Source organism: Ceratotherium simum, chromosome 31 (assembly GCF_057802395.1).
Source record: "Ceratotherium simum simum isolate JZ-2026a chromosome 31, ASM5780239v1, whole genome shotgun sequence".
In the NCBI taxonomy this organism is placed as follows: domain Eukaryota; kingdom Metazoa; phylum Chordata; class Mammalia; order Perissodactyla; family Rhinocerotidae; genus Ceratotherium; species Ceratotherium simum.
This window is the reverse complement of record NC_141930.1, coordinates 13,585,141-13,604,899: the sequence shown is the minus strand read 5'-3', so window position 1 is coordinate 13,604,899 and position 19,759 is coordinate 13,585,141. Positions and strand designations below refer to the sequence as shown.

At 37.2% G+C, this 19,759-nt stretch overlaps 1 protein-coding gene across 15 annotated transcripts in view; it reads right to left on the bottom strand.

Annotated features, from left to right (window-relative positions):
* The window catches only part of STAU2 (staufen double-stranded RNA binding protein 2), a 392,065-nt gene that overhangs the window by 188,336 nt on the left and 183,970 nt on the right, over positions 1 to 19,759 (bottom strand). For 14 of the 15 annotated variants that reach the window (XM_087420424.1, XM_004436284.3, XM_087420425.1 and 11 more), the window contains 4 exons: positions 11,543 to 11,702; positions 10,171 to 10,278; positions 7,875 to 8,087; positions 952 to 1,089 (listed from right to left, as the gene is read on the bottom strand). In XM_087420424.1, the coding sequence (XP_087276550.1) occupies positions 952 to 1,089; positions 7,875 to 8,087; positions 10,171 to 10,278; positions 11,543 to 11,702 (619 nt within the window). Of the gene's footprint in view, positions 1 to 951; positions 1,090 to 7,874; positions 8,088 to 10,170; positions 10,279 to 11,542; positions 11,703 to 12,272; positions 12,328 to 19,759 lie in introns of those variants that run through there. The other variant, XM_087420429.1, reaches the window with a different exon arrangement.

The window sequence follows — 19,759 nt, the reverse complement described above, 5'->3', positions numbered from 1 at the left end:
ACTATTAAATATATCCAGCTTTGAATATGTTTGAAATTTTCGTGAAGACGGATAGGTCAGATTTAGAAAGAAGGAGGGCACTTGAGGGTTCTGCTTCATTCCCAGTCCCCACTTATCAGCCAACACGCTAGCAACCATTCTTCGGTTTTCTTGGCTGCACAACGCAACAGCTAAATCTCTCAGCAATTCTGAGTCCTCACCAGTTAGGTAGCAGGCTAGCTTTGTTTTCCTAATTTTCCTGATAACCAAAAGCTCATGCTCTTGGCCCCGTTCCATCTACGACGTCCATCCTTCTAAATTTTGTTTCTAATTCCAGCTGTCTCCTATTCCCAGTAGTTAATAGACTCCGGTTGCAAATTCTAACATGATAAATTAGAAACAAGCATTCTAAATGATAAACTCTGCGGCAAATAACCTGTGTGAACACACAGTCCCTTCAAAAACTAATACTATTTGTTCTAACACGTCCTTGACACTTGAATGTTTCAACCAAGTTGGTAGGTGGGCCTGTAGGGAATGAGCATTTTATTTATTTATTGTTTTTTTGGTGAGGAGATCAGACCTGTACTAACATCTGCCAATCCTCCTCTTTTTCTTTTTTTTTTTTTTTTTTTTGCTGAGGAAGACTGGCCCTGGGCTAACATCCATGCCCATCTTACTCCACTTTATATGGGATGCCGCCACAGCATGGCTTGTCAAACAGCACGACAGTGCATGCCCGGGATCTGAACTGCCGAACCCCGGGCCACCGCAGAGGAGCGCGCACACTTAAAATTAACCACTTGTACCACCAGGCCGGCCCCAGGAAATGAGCATTTTAAGTATAAACAGTTTTACTTTCTGCTATTAATTCCTAGTTTGTCTTTCCCCCATATCTCTACTCCAACCTGAGGATTTCTAAATTTTTTCAGTTTCAAAAAAAAATTCTTCTAATCCACAAGTTAGAGATACCTGCATCACAAATTCCCGACGTCGAGGCATTCCTCTCTCTGAAAGCAAAACGTAATCTGGCTCCTTCTCCTTTTTGGCCTGTTGAATTTGAGCCAGGCGGCTAATGGGGTTCATTCCTTGACCATATTCTGGTCCAGCCTAAAAAATAATTTAAGAAAAAATTTCAAAACATGCTTGGAAAACTTGTTATTGGATCCTTAAAGAAACTGCACCCAAAACTGTGACTAAAGAAGATAATGAAAGTCACTAATGAAGATTTACAACAGAAAATCATAAAATGGATCTGAAACTAAGGCTTCTATAGGATTTAGGGCTCAGAGGTATTATCAATAGGTGGAATCAACTCTGCTTTTAAACTCTTCAATAAGGTAGAGTTGCTTTACAACTTCTATTTATCAAAAAACACCAAAAAGAACATAAGAAGACAAGCCATGAACTGGGAAGAGATATTTGCAATAAATATAACTAAAAAAAGATATATGTGGCATCCAAAATGTATTTTTAAAATCTCCTAAAAAGTATTAAGAAAAAGACAATCTAAATGAAAAATGGGGGCCGGCCCCATGGCCTAGTGGTTAAGTTCGGCACACTCCGCTTCAGCAGCCCAGGTTCGGTTCCTGGGCGTGGACCTACACCACTCGTCAGCAGCCATGCTGTGGCAGTGGCCCACATGCAAAATAGAGGAAGATTGGCACAGATGTTAGCTCAGGGCGAATCCTCCTCAAGCAAAAAGAGGAAGACTGGCAACAGATCATAGCTCAGGGCCAATCTTCCTCACCAAAAAAAAAAAAAGAAAGAAAGAAAGAAAAAGAAAAATGGGCAAAAGATATGAACAGATATTTAATAAAAGGAAAAAACACAAAAAGATAATCAATCTCATTAAGACTCAGAAAATGCATATTAAAACCACAGTGAGACTATTTCACACCCATCAATTCAGCAAAAATTAAGAAGTCTGATAGCCCCAGTTGGTGAGGACGGGGAGTAATAAAAACATATATGGTGCTGTCAGTAATATAAATTAGAAAACAACTTGGCAATGTCTAGTAAAGCCAAAGACGGTACATCCACTCCCAGTAGCCTATCATAGCCATGGATATCCCCTAGAAAACTATTACCAATATGTGCCAGCTCATAATCTCCATAGCTGCACTATTTGAAATAGCAAAAAAATGGAAACAACCTAAACATTCATCAATAGAAGAACATAAATTATGGCATGTTCATACACTGGAATGGCATATAGCAGTAAAGATGAATTAAGTATTTCTACATGCATCCAGATGAATGAATTTCAGGAAAAAAAAGTTAAGTGAGAAAAGCAGGCACAGAAGCATACATATAGTATGATATAATTTATGCAAACCCAGTAAAACTACAAAGTCTGCTGAAATTAAATAAGATCTCAATAAATGGGCAAACATGTTCATGGATCAGAAGACTCAATATTCTTAAAATGTCAATTCTCCTCAAACTGATCTATCAGTTCATTGCAATCTCAATCAAAGCTTTTTTTATGTGTAATAATTCATAAGCCTATACTAAAATTCATATGGAAATGCAAAGGACAAATAACTAAAACAACTTTGGAAAAAAAACAAAGTTGGAGGACTCAGACTATCTGATTTCAAGATTTATTATAAAGCTATGGTAATCAAGACACCATGTGTAGCACTGGCAAAAAGATAGACAAAGAGATCAATGAAACAGAACAGTGTCTAGAAATAGATGCACACATATATACATATATGGTCAAACAATTTTCGACAAAGGTGCAAAAGCAATTCAGTGGAGAAAGGGTAGTCTTTTCAACCAATGGTACTGGAACAACTGGATGTTCACATGCAAAAAAACCCTCAGTCCATACCATTTGTAAAAACTAACTCAAAATGGCTCATAGACTTAACTGTAATATCTAAAACTATAAAACTTCCAGAAGAAAATGTAAGGGAAATTTTTGGGACTTGGTTAGGTGACAATTTCTTAGATACAACACCAAAATCATATTCCATAAAAATACTACTACTACTACTACTAATAATAATAAATTGGGACTTCTTCAAAATTAATAACTTCTGTTCTTTTAAAAGGACAAGTCACAGGCTTGGAGAAAATATTTATAAACCACATATCTGATAAAGAACTTGTATACAGAATGTATAAAGATCTCTCAAAATCCAATAATAAATTTGTTATTATTTAAAATTTATTATAACATTATTATTTGAATTATTACTTAAAATTTTTTAGGTGGGCAAAAGATTTGAACAACACTTCATCAAGCTTCACATGCTACTAAACAGATAAAATCGCTCAATATCATTAGCCACTGGATAAATGTGAATTAAAATCACAATGAGATATCAATCCATATGTATTTGAACAACAAAAATTTACAACTACACTACATGTTAGGAAGGATGTGCAGCAACTAGAATTCTCACACACGACTGATGAGAATGTAAAACGGCACAATTACTTTGAAAAACAATTGGGAGGTTCTCAAAATGTTGGATATATACCTACTAAATGACCAAGCCATTCCACTCCTATTCACCCAAGAGAAATGAAAGTATATGCCCATAAGACTTATATATAAATGTTCATAGCAGCTTTATTTGTAACAGCCCAAAACTAGAAAGATCCCAAATACCCACCAAAGGGAGATAAACAAATGGTGGTATATCCACACAATGGAATAGTACTTAGCAATAAAATAGAACCAACAATTGATACGTGCAACAACATGGATGAATCTCAAAATGATTATGCTGAGTCAAAGAAGCCAGCCAAAAAAAAGGGTGGTTGCTTGGGAAGTGAGGGTGGGGGGACTACAAAAGGGCATGAGGAAACTTTTGGAAGCAATGGATAGGTTCATTATCTTGATTGTGGTCATGGTTTCACAGTGTATCCATATATCAAAACATATCAAATAGTACACTTTAAATATGTACAGTTCACTGTATGTCAATTATACCTCAATAAAGCTGTTTTAAAAATTAACCAAACACCACTTTTCAGAAAAACATGTAGTAAAACTGTAAGGTAAGGAAATGTTAAACACAAAACTAATGATGGTGGCTACCTACAGGAGGTGGTATCAGGATGCTACAGAAGACGGGCATACAGACTGCTTCAACCTTATTGAGAAATGTTCTATATTCAAGTTGGGTTGTGGGTCTTAGTTACTTTTTACTTCGTATGCTTTTTAACTTACATACAAGTTCTATATAAACCTTTCAGAAGCCACTCTTTATTTTTAACTTTATATGGGGTAATGTTTACGATAAAGCTTGATTTATCTTTACGTATAGCTTTTTTTTAGCGCCTTCTAAAAGGTTTGAAAACAAAAAACCTTGGCAAATCAAATATTCTTTCTGCATGTGAACTAATTTTCTTCACGTATTATTCCTAGAAATGAAGGTCTGCATGTATCATATGATCGGAACTTTATTTCCACCTGTGAAAATTTATTCTAAAACAGATATTAGAGACATGGATAATCATGATGTTACAGATTATATATGTTACACTAAACTTACTTATGTAAGAGCCACTGTATATAGTCTTAGCTCTTCCTGAGAACTGCTGAGTCTCAACCATACCTAGTTTGGTGTTGCAGGAACAGCCTCCAGCTCAGACCCTGCAGGGTCTTTTAAATTATGTTTAGGATTTTGGACTTTATCCAAAGAACAATGGGAAATTACTAAAAGATTTTAAGCAGAGACATAACACGATCTGATTGGTGTCTTTAAAAGATAACACTTTTAAAAAGATCATTTGATGTCAAGAGTACTTGTAGAAGGCCAATTAAAAACCTACTGTAGCAAGTTCAGGCAAGAGACAATTGTGAGCTGGACCAAAAGGGTGGCAGAGAGATGGAAAGAAAGGCGCCAACTTAAGAAATATTTAAGTGATGGGATTAGTAGGACTTAATGATTGATAGGATATAAGGAGTAAGAGAGAAGCTAAAAATGACTCCCAGGTTTCTGTTTCAGCAGGTGGATGGTGGTGCCAGCCACTGTGGTAAGGTATGCTGGAGGAGAAAGAGGTTTTGAGGGAACTTGATGAGTTTTGGACAGAGTTTGAAGTGCCTATGAAACATTAAGTGAAGATGTCCTATAGGCAGCGTAGAGCACAGAAGAGTATTTGGGAATCATCCACATAAAGACTGAATTGAAGCCCCAGAAGTATGAAGAGCAGCCTAGGGCAAGAGTAAGAGAGGAAAAAGATTGAGAACTTCAATATTGGAAAAGTTAGGTGGAAGGAGAGGAGAGAGAAGAGAAAATTTTAGCTTTTGACAAAATAGTGGTTTCACTTCTACTTACATACCCAAAAATGAAAACTAAGTAAATTATAAAGAAAGTAAAGAAGGACTGATGAGAAAAGACAAATACAGACAATAACTTTTAAGTCTAAGATTGAGATACCAATGAAAAGGTAAAGGGAAGCTCCAAATAAATATATACTTCCAATGGTGTGCTGTCTTTATTTCTGTTTAATTTGCCTCTTTTATAAGAATGTCTGTCAGTTCCAAAGACACTGTTGTTGATATGAATTCCAAGGACAAAGAACCAGATGCATGAATCCAATTAGGTAATAACAGAGTTCTGAGAACATTAAGAATGGCTGGTTTCTTCCCTTGATTGAAATTAACTGCTAGCACACTTGATAATTAAGTTATTCTTTGGCTATCAAGTCTTAGATTATCACTCTATGCCAAGCTGATCCATTCACTGGCCCACTACAAGGTATGATCGTGCTTAAAATTATCTAGATTCCAACTCATTGTATGCATGCTGCTTTCTCAAAATAACCTTACATTTCAGAGGATCTCAATAGGCTTTATTTTAACATAAGACAGACATGGTATAAGTAATTCCAAGTGTGATGTATGTGAGGAAAAATGCAGGGGGCTAACCTAATCTGGGAGTGGGAGAGGATCAGAGAAGACTTCCCTGAAGAAGTTTAAGCTGAGATCTGAATGGTAGATAGGAAGAAAGTTCTAGAATAAGATACTTATAAACTAGAAGTAGTAGCAAATAATTCTGAGAATTCAATATGTTTCTCCCTGCTCTGGGGAATAACATTTAAACAATAATCTTGCTTTTAATGGCTATAGTTAAAAGCAACCAGAGTCCTATTTATATCCTACTATAAAAATATATACATCTTTTCTAGCCTAATGGCTTATGACTCTTAATTTATTAAGATTAGATTTAGTTTAACAGATTAGATGGAGGTTATTGTGACCAGTTTTGTGCTACCATTCTGATGTGGAGCACTTTCAGTTCTTTCATCAGGAGAAGCTATAGATTTTCTATATAAAAAGATTTAAGCAAACAGACCATGGATGTACATTCATGTACATATAAAATGTGGACAGAATTAGGTACAAAATAACAACAGTTAAAATTTATTGAGTACTGATTATTTGTATTGTTAATATTTAATAATAATTACTAATGCATTTTGTGTATTATTTCAGTTAATACTTATAATAATACTGCAAAGCAAGTTCAATTATTATTCCTACTCTATAAATGAAGAAACGTAAGATTAAAAAGTTAGGTAACTCGCTCAGGTCACAGGGATTCACACTCAAAATTGACTCCAAAGGTCACGTTCCTGACACCACATCCCATTCCCTCACTGTGTGGTTGGAGCATATGAACGAGAGCCAGCCCTCCTCGGACCACTGTGGCTCACGAGGAGTTGATCTATTTGGCATTTATTTTCAGTCTACCTTACATACACTGTAGAACACTATTTCAAGGAATGCATTACCTACATCTTCTCAGTGAAGTAATGACACTATTCATTAGAAAGAACAAGTTATTTACGTAGTTATTTATATAGTTATCTATCTATATAAATATGTGTGCATGTATTTTTCAATAAAGCAAAGGTACAAGGTATACAACCTATAGAAACACCTCAATTGTGCCACTGCACAATCTAAACAAAAGAAATTCATCAATAAAATGGACTGCATCTCTGTAATCCCTGATTTGTAGAGCCTAATGAAAAGAAGTCTGCTAAATATGTGAGGCAGAACTGGCAACCACTATGCTGGCAACTGAAGGCCTTCTCTGGAGACAGAACTCTCGCCCCACTCCCATCACACATATCGAGCACTCGTGGGCACTGTCCTGTACTAAGTGCTGATGCGTCTCAGTCCTCTGACTTTTGCCTTTTCTTTGTTAATGTACATAAAATCTGACCCAGTGAGAAAGAGTCACAACATGTTGAAAAGCTGTGTGCTCTGTATTCTTCTTTGGCGAGGTATACACGCCTGAAAGAATGGAAACAAAACAGTACTGTTACCCTCACAGGGCTGCTGTGAGGATTAAATGGGACAAAGTACGCAAAGTGCGGGGACAGATTCCGGCACAGAGTGCTTTCTACACACTCGCTGGTGCTGCTGCTGTCGTCGCTGTTAGCGTCATTCATGATTATTACTCTGTATCCTGTTACCACTTCATGATATCCTAAGAAGTGCCCATATAGCAGGGTGGTGTGCAGACAGAACACTGGATTAGAGATCAGAGTAGTTCGGGTTGCTCCATATGATAGGTGAATAAAAGGGAGCAAATTCTTTGAAGATGTTTTGAAAAATCTTTTTGTAAAATGAGGAATAATTCATCCACCTTATACAGGCATGATGAGAATTATGCTAAAGGTGATGACGAATGGGAAAGTATTTTTTAAACCATAAAAAACTATAAATATGTAAGGTATGTGATGAAAAATGCAGGTATACAAATGTCTAAAAAGCAAAACAGAATTGTTATTAATTTATAGTCACATGCCCAATCCTGATTCTGGGACTGTATATAATCCACAGGTTTAGGTACTGACCTATGGAAAAACTTTTATATTTATATCGTAAAACTGAGTAATGTTCACAAGCATACACTTACCTTTACTATTGTTTTAGGGCGTTTTTTAAAAAACAGTTTTGGTTTTTCAACCACAGGAAGAGGCGGGAGTTTCTTAAGCTCCTGTAAGACGGTGGTTGCAGCACGTTTCTTGGAGAGTTTTTTGCTGTTTCCCTCTCCTTCTGCAGAGAACTCTCCCACTGACACCCGAGTAACAAAGCTTTTCATATGTGGTGGTCCACTTTCTTTAATAACCTATTAAACATGAGTAAAATATTTAATATAGGCACTTAAGATGCATACTTATAGCATGTATCTTTCTTAATGTTCATATCATAATCAAAACTATTAAGAATTATTCCAAAATTACAGATTTCTTTAATAAAACTATTATGAAGGTATTATATAGGGACTATACATTTACGATACTTATGATGCTTAATGAACTAAAGTTGAAAGAACGGAAATCTAAATAAATACATTCAATTCACAGTCAAAATTGTGCTTTACCATCTCAAAACAGGCAATTCTAATTAAGGTTACCCTGTTTCTTATGGAACAAAAATTAAGAACATATATCATATTAGAGTAGGTACACAGGCCATCCAGAATGATAATTTGTATATAACTGTGCACACATCTAATTTTCTGCTCAGTAGGAGTAAGTTGCTGGAGTACAAGGACTACGTCTTATTGGAGTGATACAGGCCATAAAGCATCCCGCATGTGGAAGCCTCTCCAAAACAGCCGATGGGTGAAAAATAGCCTATTTTTGATAGAGACCTCAAAGGTTGTTTTATAGAAAGGAATGTTTATTCTCTGTGACATGATCTTAAAAAGGTAAGTAGATAGGCCATAAAAATACCTGCCTTCTAGAGTAATGGATTATGAATCCGTCAGCTATGAAAGCTCCTAAACCCTGTATTAATGTGCTCTTTTAAACTATGCCAGCTTTTGGAGGAAAGATGTCTTCCAAAGCCTGAGTGCTCAAAACTTCAGTCTCCTTCAAAACTCTGACCTATAAAAGATACCCTATTTAGTTCAATAGTTTACCATTTAACATTATATGAAAATTTTATCTTCTAATACTGGATACAAATTAGGAAAAGAAAAGAAAAACAACACAATATCTCAATAATCCAACATTATTGGGTATAAGGAATTTATGATAAGCATATTTGCCAGGTAATTTAAGTTTACTAGTTGCAACATCAAAACTGTTTATTTTAAACACTTTGATGGACATCCCGTCAATTAAAAATTTTTAAAAAGTATATATACTTTACTGACTTAGAGAATACTAAATATTTAACCTTTTACTGCTTACATTAAATCATCATCATGAACAGCAAATATTCTATTCTATAACATATTGATGCCTACAGGAACTTCTAAGACTTATAAAACTGTTCCTATTCATTGTAGCCTTTAAAAGGCCCCATGTTCCAGTCATTTTTGAGAGTATACAAGTAGTTTTGATAAGTTTTCCATATTTTCCCTACCATTTCTTGCTGGAACCAATAGGCCCTCAAGTACATTCTCTCCCTGCCTTCCTCATTTTGCTGCTTTTAATCTGCTATGGGCTGAGAAATCAGATAACCCAACTTGTTAGAACTGTGTCTAAGAAGAAAGCACACAGGTTCTCAGTCGAGGTCAGTCGATCCTGACAGTGAGTAAAATGTGGGAGCTTTCTACTAGGTGAACGTCACACCATTTGAAGGAGGACACTCCACGACTGTTTCAGCTCATTTCCTGGGTTTTGCCTATTTTCTAGATATTTGAGTTGCAAAATTAGTGACCTCTTAATCAAGGAGGTATTATAATAATTAAAATTTTTTTTCTCTTTTAAATTTCACATAATTTTATAAATAATTTGTGAGCTGCTTAATCACTTCTTAGTGACTTACTAGTAAAGCTTGAATTTAAACATGTTTTGGCCCCCACAAATTTAGAAAAAATTGAATATTAATATATGTGTCATTAAATATTAACTTGAATATTTTCTATTTGATCCTATTAGAAACACCAAACCTTATAGGGTACTACAAATTATCTTACACTCAGAAAATAAACTGTATGATGAAAATTAAAATATCATATATATATATAAAAGGCTTAATACGGTAAAGCCAAACAGATCAGCAGGAATCCATGAAATCATAATGAGTTCTATTTTCCCCAGGGCCTATATCATTTCATGATAGAGATTCTGAACATAAGGAAGCACATTAACTCTTTCAGGAGATACTAGTATGCTGATTAACTGTATTTATTTGTTTGTTTATTTAAAATAATGAGGAGCAGGGGGAAAAACTAAAGATCTCTACTAAGCACATACCTCAAAACTGACGGGCATATTTCGCTTCAGAGCAATTTCAAACACTAAGCTGATCTCAGATTTATTTGCATCTTTGTCATCATCCATTTCTTTTCCTGATTCGCCATTCTAAATCACAAAAAATAAGATGACACTGAATCTTCATTTGTTAACAAATTTTACATATACTCTACAATCAAGAGGGCCTATCTAAAACACAATGAAAAACAGGAAACCAGAGACCGTGTCTTGCACATTCCTATGTAACCACAGTAGTCCAGGGCCTTGCTATGAGGCTTTTTGTGATTTGGCTTTTAGTTTTTTCCCTTAAAGTATAAGGATGAATGCTGAGTGTGGAAATGTTTTACTCAACTATACACTAATCTGAGTTTATCCTACATCCCCAGAGCCAGTTCTCTTTAGAGATCTCCATCCTCCCACTTCCCCTACACACACAATACCTCCACTGGTGTTCTAATATGATCTTTAACCTTCTATGAAGACTAAGTTGTAGAAAGTGTACAGGATGCAAACCAGGATTTTGGAGCTCTGTGTCTGGCTCTGGTACTAATTCATTTATTCATTTATTTAACACATACTTGGAGGGCCTCATACACGCTGAACACAGTGTAAGTATTAGAGATAAAGAGATCAAGAGACAGTATTCCTGCTGTCAAGAAGCTTATGACTTAGTGGGAAAACAGATAAGCAAGCAGATAAGAATTTCATAATGGAAATTTACAGGGGGAAAAATGACTAAGTCTGCCATTAACTAAGATAAATCTCAAAGGGGGATGAACAACAGGTTTGAGGGAAGGGGAACCGTAGAGGTTGCACTGTACAGTCTGAAATAATTACATGGAGAACTCAATAGGCAGGTGACTTATAAGACGTGCCTGAGCTAGAGGTACCATTTTGAAGTCCATCACGAAAGTAGATGACGCCATGAGAATGGGTGAAATTACCCAAGATTAGCATCAATATCTTGTAAAATAAAGTAGGACTGAAAACTTCATAAAGATCTCCTCCACTTTAAATTCCCTGATTCTAGATTAATACAATGTAATCCATGCTCAATAAATGTCGCATCACATGCAAGGTAAATGAACGTTATTTCTCATCCTTGCTCACATCCCCCAAATTCCACGCTGCCTGGGAAGTGAACTCCATAGGTGAACTAAGGTTCTCCAAGGTAAGGTCACCCCGGCAGGAGCACACGGGTCTAGCATAGTAGACAGGTAATGTGAGAAGCAAATCATAGCAGATCACCACTCTAGTATTCTTTCCGATCAGAAGAGCTTATTTCTTTTATTTGTAAAAATGCATTTAACTGTCTTCTCACTTAATCTCACTGGGGAACTATAAGAGACCGTCACACACAGCAGTCCCACACCTGAGGAGATTTTTCTGGAATAGGTTCATTCTGCAGTGCCTGAAGGGCTTTCATTGCAGCATTGTGTCTAGCAGCTTGCCGAGTCTTTCCTTCTCCAAAAAATTCATTATTTCCTACAGTCAGCTGAACATAAAAGATCTTGGGCATTGGGCAATGATACCTAAAACAAGAAAATGAAAATATTAATGTTATTTCAATAAAATCACTGTATAATCATTAAGATTTGTTTTCTTTAAAATGATGCCAACCACATAACGTACTATACCCTCTTAGCAACCCCAATAAAGTTTTAACCTCACGAATTTATTTATAAAAGATAAAACGTGAGTCAACATATCCACAGATAATAGAGTATATGCTTATCTCCACGAGAAACATATTATAGAAAACAACATTAAACATAAATTAATAGAGTAAAAATTAATTATATCATAGAAGACTTTCTGGTGAGAAGTTTTCAGTCAGATTTTGACAGAAGTGAGCCAAATGGTCTGGTACGGGGAGCCACCATAGAGGTTGGAGACAGCAAGCCCATCTAGGTGACGACACGCAGATTACCGTGCTTTTAGCAGGAGACAGCTGTGAGCAGAAACAGGAGGGGCAGAGAGACGGGGCTACCACTCTGAAGCAATGAGGAGATCAGATTCAATGTAAGAAAGAATAGGGAGTTTAAGCCAATTCTTGAGCAGAAAGTATCATAATAAAATGTATTTAAGGTGAAAATTTTTACCAGGCTTGTGTTTAACGAGACTGAGGCACGGAGGTGTGACTAGAAAAGCTGCGATGATGCAGACATGAGGGGACAAAAGGGGCTGCAAGGAAAAAGAATAAACCTGGAAGAAATTAAGAAAAAAATTAAGAGGATATGCACTAAAATCCATTGATTCAACAATTATTTATGGAGCACCTTCTATACGGTAGGGGAATATGACAATGAAAAAAACCTATTATATTGGGGAAGACAGACAAAAAATAAGATAAATATGTAGAATATTTATTATGTTACAGATACATGTTAAACAGAAAAAGGAGGAAAGGTTCAGAAGTGCCAGAAGGTGGGTTTTAGACAGGGTGGCCAGGGAGGCTCTCACTGAGAAGACGACAGCTGTGCAAAGACCTGAAAAAAGTGAGGGAGGAAACCACGCAGATATCTGGAACAGTGCATGTGAGGCAGAGAAAACACTAAGTGCAAAGGCCCTGAGGCAGCAGTGTACCGAGCGTGTTCAAGTAATTCGGAAGATACCCACTTGGTTAGAATTGAGGGAGTGAGGGAAGGAAAGCTAGGCGATGAGAAGAGATGGCCAGATTTCATAGGACCTTCCTTAGATATCACTGAAAGGATCTGACTTTTACCCTGAGGGAAATGGCCAGCCAGAAGAAAGTTTTGAGCAGGGAAGTGACATCATCTGACTGACATTTTGGAAGGATCATCTGACGTACATTGGGAACAGACTGTAGGGGAATGATGAAAGAAGCAAGCAGATCTATTAGGAGGCTGCAGCAATAATACAGGGGAAAGGTAACAGTGGCCTGAACCAGGGCTGCAGCAGTAGAAGTGGTGAGCAGCAGCTGGACCCCGGATGAATTTATGGGTTTACTCAAGGACTACCTATGGAATACGAGAGAAGAGTCAAGATGACCCCAGGGTTTCTGACCTGAGCAAATGGAAGATGGAGCACCCATATACTGAGCTGGTGAAGACTGCAAAAGGAATGAGTTTGTTGGGGGTGGATATCGACAGCTTTGGTTTGGAAATATTAAACTATTCAGCCTCTTGGACATCCAAGTGGAGATGTCAAAGGAACAGTCAGATTTATGAGTCTGGACTCCAGGAAAGAGGTCCAAGGTGGAGATAAAACTTGGGAATCATCATGGGGCTGGCCCACTGGCGTGGTGGCTAAGTCCTCGCACTTCGCTTCAGCGGCCCGGGATTCACAGGTTCAGATCCCCGGTGTGGACCTACGCACTGCTCATCAAGCCATGCTGTGGTGGCATCCTACATACAAAATAGAGGAAGATGGGCACAGATGCTAGCTCAGGGCCAATCTTCCTCAGCAAAAAGAGGAAGACTGGCAACAGACATTATCTCAGGGCCAATCTTCCTCAAAAAAAAAAAAAATTAGGGAATCATCAATATATAGACACGGAATTTAAAGCCACAAGACAGTGAGAACTCAGTGGGAGGGAGTGAAAGGAAAACCAGGCAAGCATGGCATCCTTCCTGAAAGCCAAATGGGAAAAAGTACATCTAGGAGGAAGGAGGGAGTGATTGTGTCAAATGCTACTCAGAGGTCAATAAAATGATGACTGAGAAATATGACCCTTGAATTGGGCCATTTAGCAAAACTAATAGGATCGATTTTGATGGAGTAGTGGATTCATAACTGTAATGCTATAAAATTAAGTTAAAAACCACTCCAGTGCTGAAAACTGTGTGTTTCCAAGAAAAGAGCAGTCCAATCGAGGTCCTACTAAGTTTTAGATGATTATTGGACATCTAAGTGGCTGTGTTCTACAGTCAGCCTGAGATAAACTTGACAGAGCCCACCGTATAAGAACTCACCAGGCAGACGGGACTAATCAGTGCAGGTTTACTGAAGGTGAAGGACTAGAAATGTACATCGGTACTGAAGATGCAGATTTGGGAGGCCATAATTGAAACCACGTGAGTGGATAAGCACCTGGAAAGGGTAAGTGTAAAGGAACCAAGAAAGAGAGCCCAAGGCTAGATCTGATTAATGCCTATGATCAAAAGGCAGGGAAATAATAGACAGCAGTGAAGGAGATGAAAGAGGGTCAGAGTCAGAAAAGAAATTACAGCACGATGTCAGAGAAAGGATAATCAACAGTGTCAAAGGTAGTGGAGAAATCCAAGGCATGAAAAAAAGAAAAACATCACTGTTTTAAATTCCTGAAGTCAATTTTCTTGGCCCACAGTTTTCTATCAATTTGCTTTAAGACAAAGTATTTTAAAAGTGTTTTATTATATGTCATATGTTCTCATTTTGGCAAATATAAAAAAGTTAAAAGAAGAAAAAAATCACTTATTGTAAAAGACTATTTGTGGCATGCAAAGACTAAAAAAGCATTAAAAACCACAATCTTTTCTGCTCTTTGATTACAATAACTGGTGTAGTAAAGTGCACAATTTCCTATTACCTATTTTATTTTAGATCTCTTTAATGCAGAAATTTTGATAGACTGATATGATGAATGCAAGTTATCTTCACTTTGTGTCCACAAAATTCAGTTTTCTCACCTCCACAGAATTTTATGCATATTTTTAACTGGTTCCACTGTAAAACTTTAAAACAGACAACCTGAAATCAGAAATTTACTTCTGGACTGAGATCTTATATGGCAAGCTGAGCAAATGTTTACAATTAATTATACACTTCTGAAAGTAGAGGTCCACAACTGGAACGCTAACAGACCTTTAACTACGGTAGAGGGAGCGGGCGCCACTATAATCACCAAGGCCTGCTGACAATTACAAAACTCATTTTGGTTTGCCACAGAGACAAACAAAATTTCTGTTCATTATAACTTTACTGGAATATGATGTCATAACACATAACCATACTGAAACAATCTGCTGATTTTCTGACCAAAATATTAATTGCACACTAAAGAGCCCTTGGGGCCTCTTCCTTTTTAGTCATCAAATATGGCTCTATGTATGAGTATGTGTGTGCATGTGGATACATATCTATACATAAATTATATCATATAAATATCAGAGGGAAAATTGGGTATGTTGTATTCTGAACACAAAAAAAGTAGAACATTCTAGCACTAACAACAGGAAATACCGAGACCGGACGCCTGACTAGTCTCATTCAAGTTTCACTCCATCCTCTTACTTAACAATGATTCTTAATAATCTACCCCACATGGCTTGAATACCTTATATATCACATCTCCTCACATCATCATGACAATCAAGATTAACCAGAGCACTCTCATTAATGGCACCCAGATTGAACTACAGGAGAGATGGTACAGAAGGTTTTTTTGTATGTAGGTCCTGTTCTCTAAATGTTTATTTCCTTTGGTAAAGAAACACTCAAAGTTTACTAACTTTAACGGTTAACATGTTCTATTTAATGGAGGTCCTTTTTCTATTTTTATTTACTTTAAACATTAAGATCATTTTTCTATTTTTATTTACTTCACACATTAAGCTCATTTTTGGTAAGGTACTTATAATAAGTGATGTACATATTCCTACAAATTAGTATGTATTTACCTAACCTTGCATTGTTATTCTCGAAAGATTTTTCTCAATTAGAATTTTGTGGTCAATGCTTAGATCCCCATAGTGATCACTGGTAAAGATGAGCCATGAACACTCACCCAATCAAACTATTCAAGTTTCAGGGTTGAATGGCTTGTACCCACAGCCTCCACAGTGTATTTTGCAAAGTGTGATCCCACTTTTATCAGATAATCATCTTAGTTCTTGTTAAAAATGCGGATTCCTGTGCTCCAACCCTGATCTGCTGAATCAGTCTCTGGGGATGGAACAAGAATCTGCACTTTCACAGGTCTCCCTGGCAAGTCTTTGCACACTAAAAGTCTGCGAGCCACTGCTCCACGATAGTACCACATCCTATGACATGGTTTACGAGACTTGACCATTACTTCAAAATCCACGCAAGCAGGGGACCACAGACATTCCTTGTGGCACCAGGGTTAGGTTTCTTACATTTCTTTCTCATTTAATCCTCACAGCAGCCTGGTGAGACAGATGTCCCCGTGGTCACCTCGACAGGTAACAAATCTCCCCAATAGAGTTGCTGGGAGTCAAACTCAAATCAGCCTAACTCCAGAGCTCAGGAAACTCTTAAGCAGTCTCCTAAAAATCTGCCTTCTTCTCTTCCATTTTTGTTCATATTTGTTTATTAAACAGGCTATGTCCTTGGCAGGCCAGAGAACCTAATGCAAAGGTCCTTTCTAAACCCAAGATCCACTGCTAGACTTCAGAGGTGTTTCACGGCCTAGCTGCTAAAACAAACAGAACCCCATGACGAAATGCCAAGCAGGATCAGAAACAGACACACCTGAGTGACCTGTCAAGAGTGAAAAGTCAGAATAATGGGCATCATGTGCCACACTGCCTAACAACCTAAATTTTATAAAGGCTGCTTTTATAAGGCCTTTTTTCCCCATGCCTCTTTGCCCTCTATCTGCTTAAAGTCTTACAAAAAAGAAACAAACAAAATTTCAAATAAAATTTTAAAAACGCTTTCCTTTCTTTAGATCCCCAAAAAGTCTTTACATCTGGCCTATCTTCAAGACTTCACAAGTAAATACAAAAATACATAAAGGGGGTATATTTGGTTCCTTTGAATTAATACCTGACATTCTTTATACAGTTTTCTTTTGTTTTTTGAGCAAAGGGAAGATTTTACTTTCTTATATAAGTATTCTTATTCTTACTCTCGTATTTGACTGTCGATTCTTACAACTTTCTATACCATATATCCTTGCCATCCTCCCTAAAGTTACTTCATTAATGCCCTCTTCATGGACTCATTTTGTATTATCTTTCCAAACAACTACAATCCACGTGTCCTCCCTACCAGTCTGTGACTGCCTGATTCTCCAACATCTCCACTTTCCTAAGTATCATTTTTATAAGGTGAGAAAGACATATTCCAAATAACATTAGAACTTTAAAAAATTGAAAAATAATTGCCTCATTTTATTTGATAGTCTTCTTCATAAATCTCAACACAGCTTAAGCGTTCATATCTCCTCTACAGGTTTATGTCTTAAAATATATGAATATGTTATCTTCTGATCTAATGAGGAGAGGCTTTGGATATCTGTGTTTATTTCTAACACTGACTGAAAACAGAAATGTCACTTCATCGTTCTATCTCAGTTTACTTATCTGTAAAATATTTTCAGAATCTATGTTTAAAAAACTCTAAAGGCCAAAACTTAGAATCCAAATGACATGTTGATTATTTTGACTCTGTACACTTTTTGGCACTGCTAAGCATTCTTTTTCTGGCTACAGAAAAATAATAGGTTTTATCATACAGCTATAAAATAGTTCTTGGCACATTTTCAAGCTTGTATGTATATAAAACGTCTAGATAGGAGAGAGTTCTTTCTCTATTCACATCTATAAATTTTGAAAATGTATCTTTTATGGGATCTGAATGTTAAGTCATGAAGAATTTCAAAAATTAGGACCTATTAGAAACGATTCACAGGGCAGCTGAAAATAAGCTTTAAGAGAGGTGTAAGAATAGTCTATTCTATTTGTAGAATTATTATAATTATGTTTAAAATACCTAGGGAAAAATACAGAAAGATATGCACTTTTAAAAGCTGGGATAGGGCCGGCTCCGTGGCTTGGCGGTTGAGTGCGCGCGCTCTGATGCTGGCGGCCCGGGTTCGGATCCCGGGCACGCCCCAAGGCACCACTTCTCCGTCCAACGCGAGGCCGAGTCCCACGTACAGCAACTAGAAGGATGTGAACCTGTGACATACAACTGTCTACTGGGGCTTTGGGGGGAAAAAAATGAATAAATAAAATCTTTAAAAGCTGGGATAGAGTGTCTTGGAGTGATGGAATTATAAATGATGTTTTTTTTCATAATTTCAAATTTTTTAAAATAATATGGTTGTACTGGAGCATAAACAGAAGAAAACATTTAATTGAAGCACATCTAGTCTCTGTCCAAACAAACAAAGGTAAATCTGTGTTCAAAATGTAAATGTGATAAGTGAATGACTTGTGGAATATAGAATACGAGCCACAAGAGTAAATAATTTATACTGTGTCGCTGACACTAGTATCACAATAGGACTATGGAAGACAGAGCATGTTATCGAAGAGCCGCATTTTGCAAACACACAATCCCTCAATTCTACACTTGGATCCAGGATCAACCTATTTGTGTCCTGTCCTTAAATGGATATCTAGATAAATCATCATCACCATCACCATCACCACGATTGTAGCGAAAGCATACACAGCACTCACTATGTGCCAGACACTAGTCCAAGCACTTAACGTACTAATCTCATTCAGTCACCATAACAACCCACCTTCACTTTATACATGAGGAAACCAGGAAGAGAGATGGTAACTAACTTGCCCAAGGCCACCCCACTGAAGCAGCATTTGAACCCAGGCAGTCTCACTCAGAGCCCATGCTCTTAACCTCTACACTGTGCTGCCTCTGGATGGAACTGGATAAACAAGCACTATAAAATGCAGAGGTACTAACTATAAACTTTGGAGAAGTCATGCCAGACTTGGAACACCAAGCAATTTAAGTCAAACTAGACATAAGACATCTTGCAGATGTTGATCTCTGTAGGCCAATGGTCACATCGGTTACCAAAGAGAATGCTGGGGACACTATAAGTCCAGGAGAGCCATTTGACTGCAGTCCTACTAGTCTCTCAGTCTTTGTCTCCTCTCTTAACCCACTCTGCTGGAGTCCATGCCTAAAGGTTGATGTTCCCACTAGGCAACTACAAATTAAAATCACAATGAGATACCACTTCACACCCACTAGGATAGCTATAGTCAAACAAACAGAAACAGAAAACAAGTGTTGGCAAGGATGTAGAGAAAGTGGAATCTTTGTACATTCTGGTGGGAATGTAAAACGGTGCAGCCACTGTGGAAAACAGTTTGTGGTTCCTCAAAAAGTTAAACATAGAATTACCATTTGACCCAGCAATTCCACTCCTAGATATATAAACCCAAGAGATATTAAAACAGGTGTTGAAACAAAAACGTGTACACAAATGTTCATAGCAGCATTATTCGTAATAGCCCTAAAGAGGAAATAACCCAAAGGGCCATCAACTGACGAATCAAGCCACACAAAGGAATGATGTACTGATACATGCTACAGGGTGGATGAACTCTGAAAACATTAGGCTAAGTGAAAGCTAGCCACAAAAGGCTACATGCTGTATGGTTCCATTTACATGAAATGTCCAGAACAGGCAAATCCATAGAGACAGAAAGCAGATTAGCGGTTGCCAGGGGCTGGGGAGAAGCGGAATGGGGAGTAACTGTTGGGGAGTGTGGGGTTTCTTTTGAGGTGATGAAATGTTCTGGAACTAGATATTGGTGATGGCTGCACATCACAATGAATGTAGTAAAAGCCAGAGAACTGAACATTTTAAAATGGTTAAAAAGGTGAATTTTATGTTATGTGAATTTTCCCTCAATAAAAA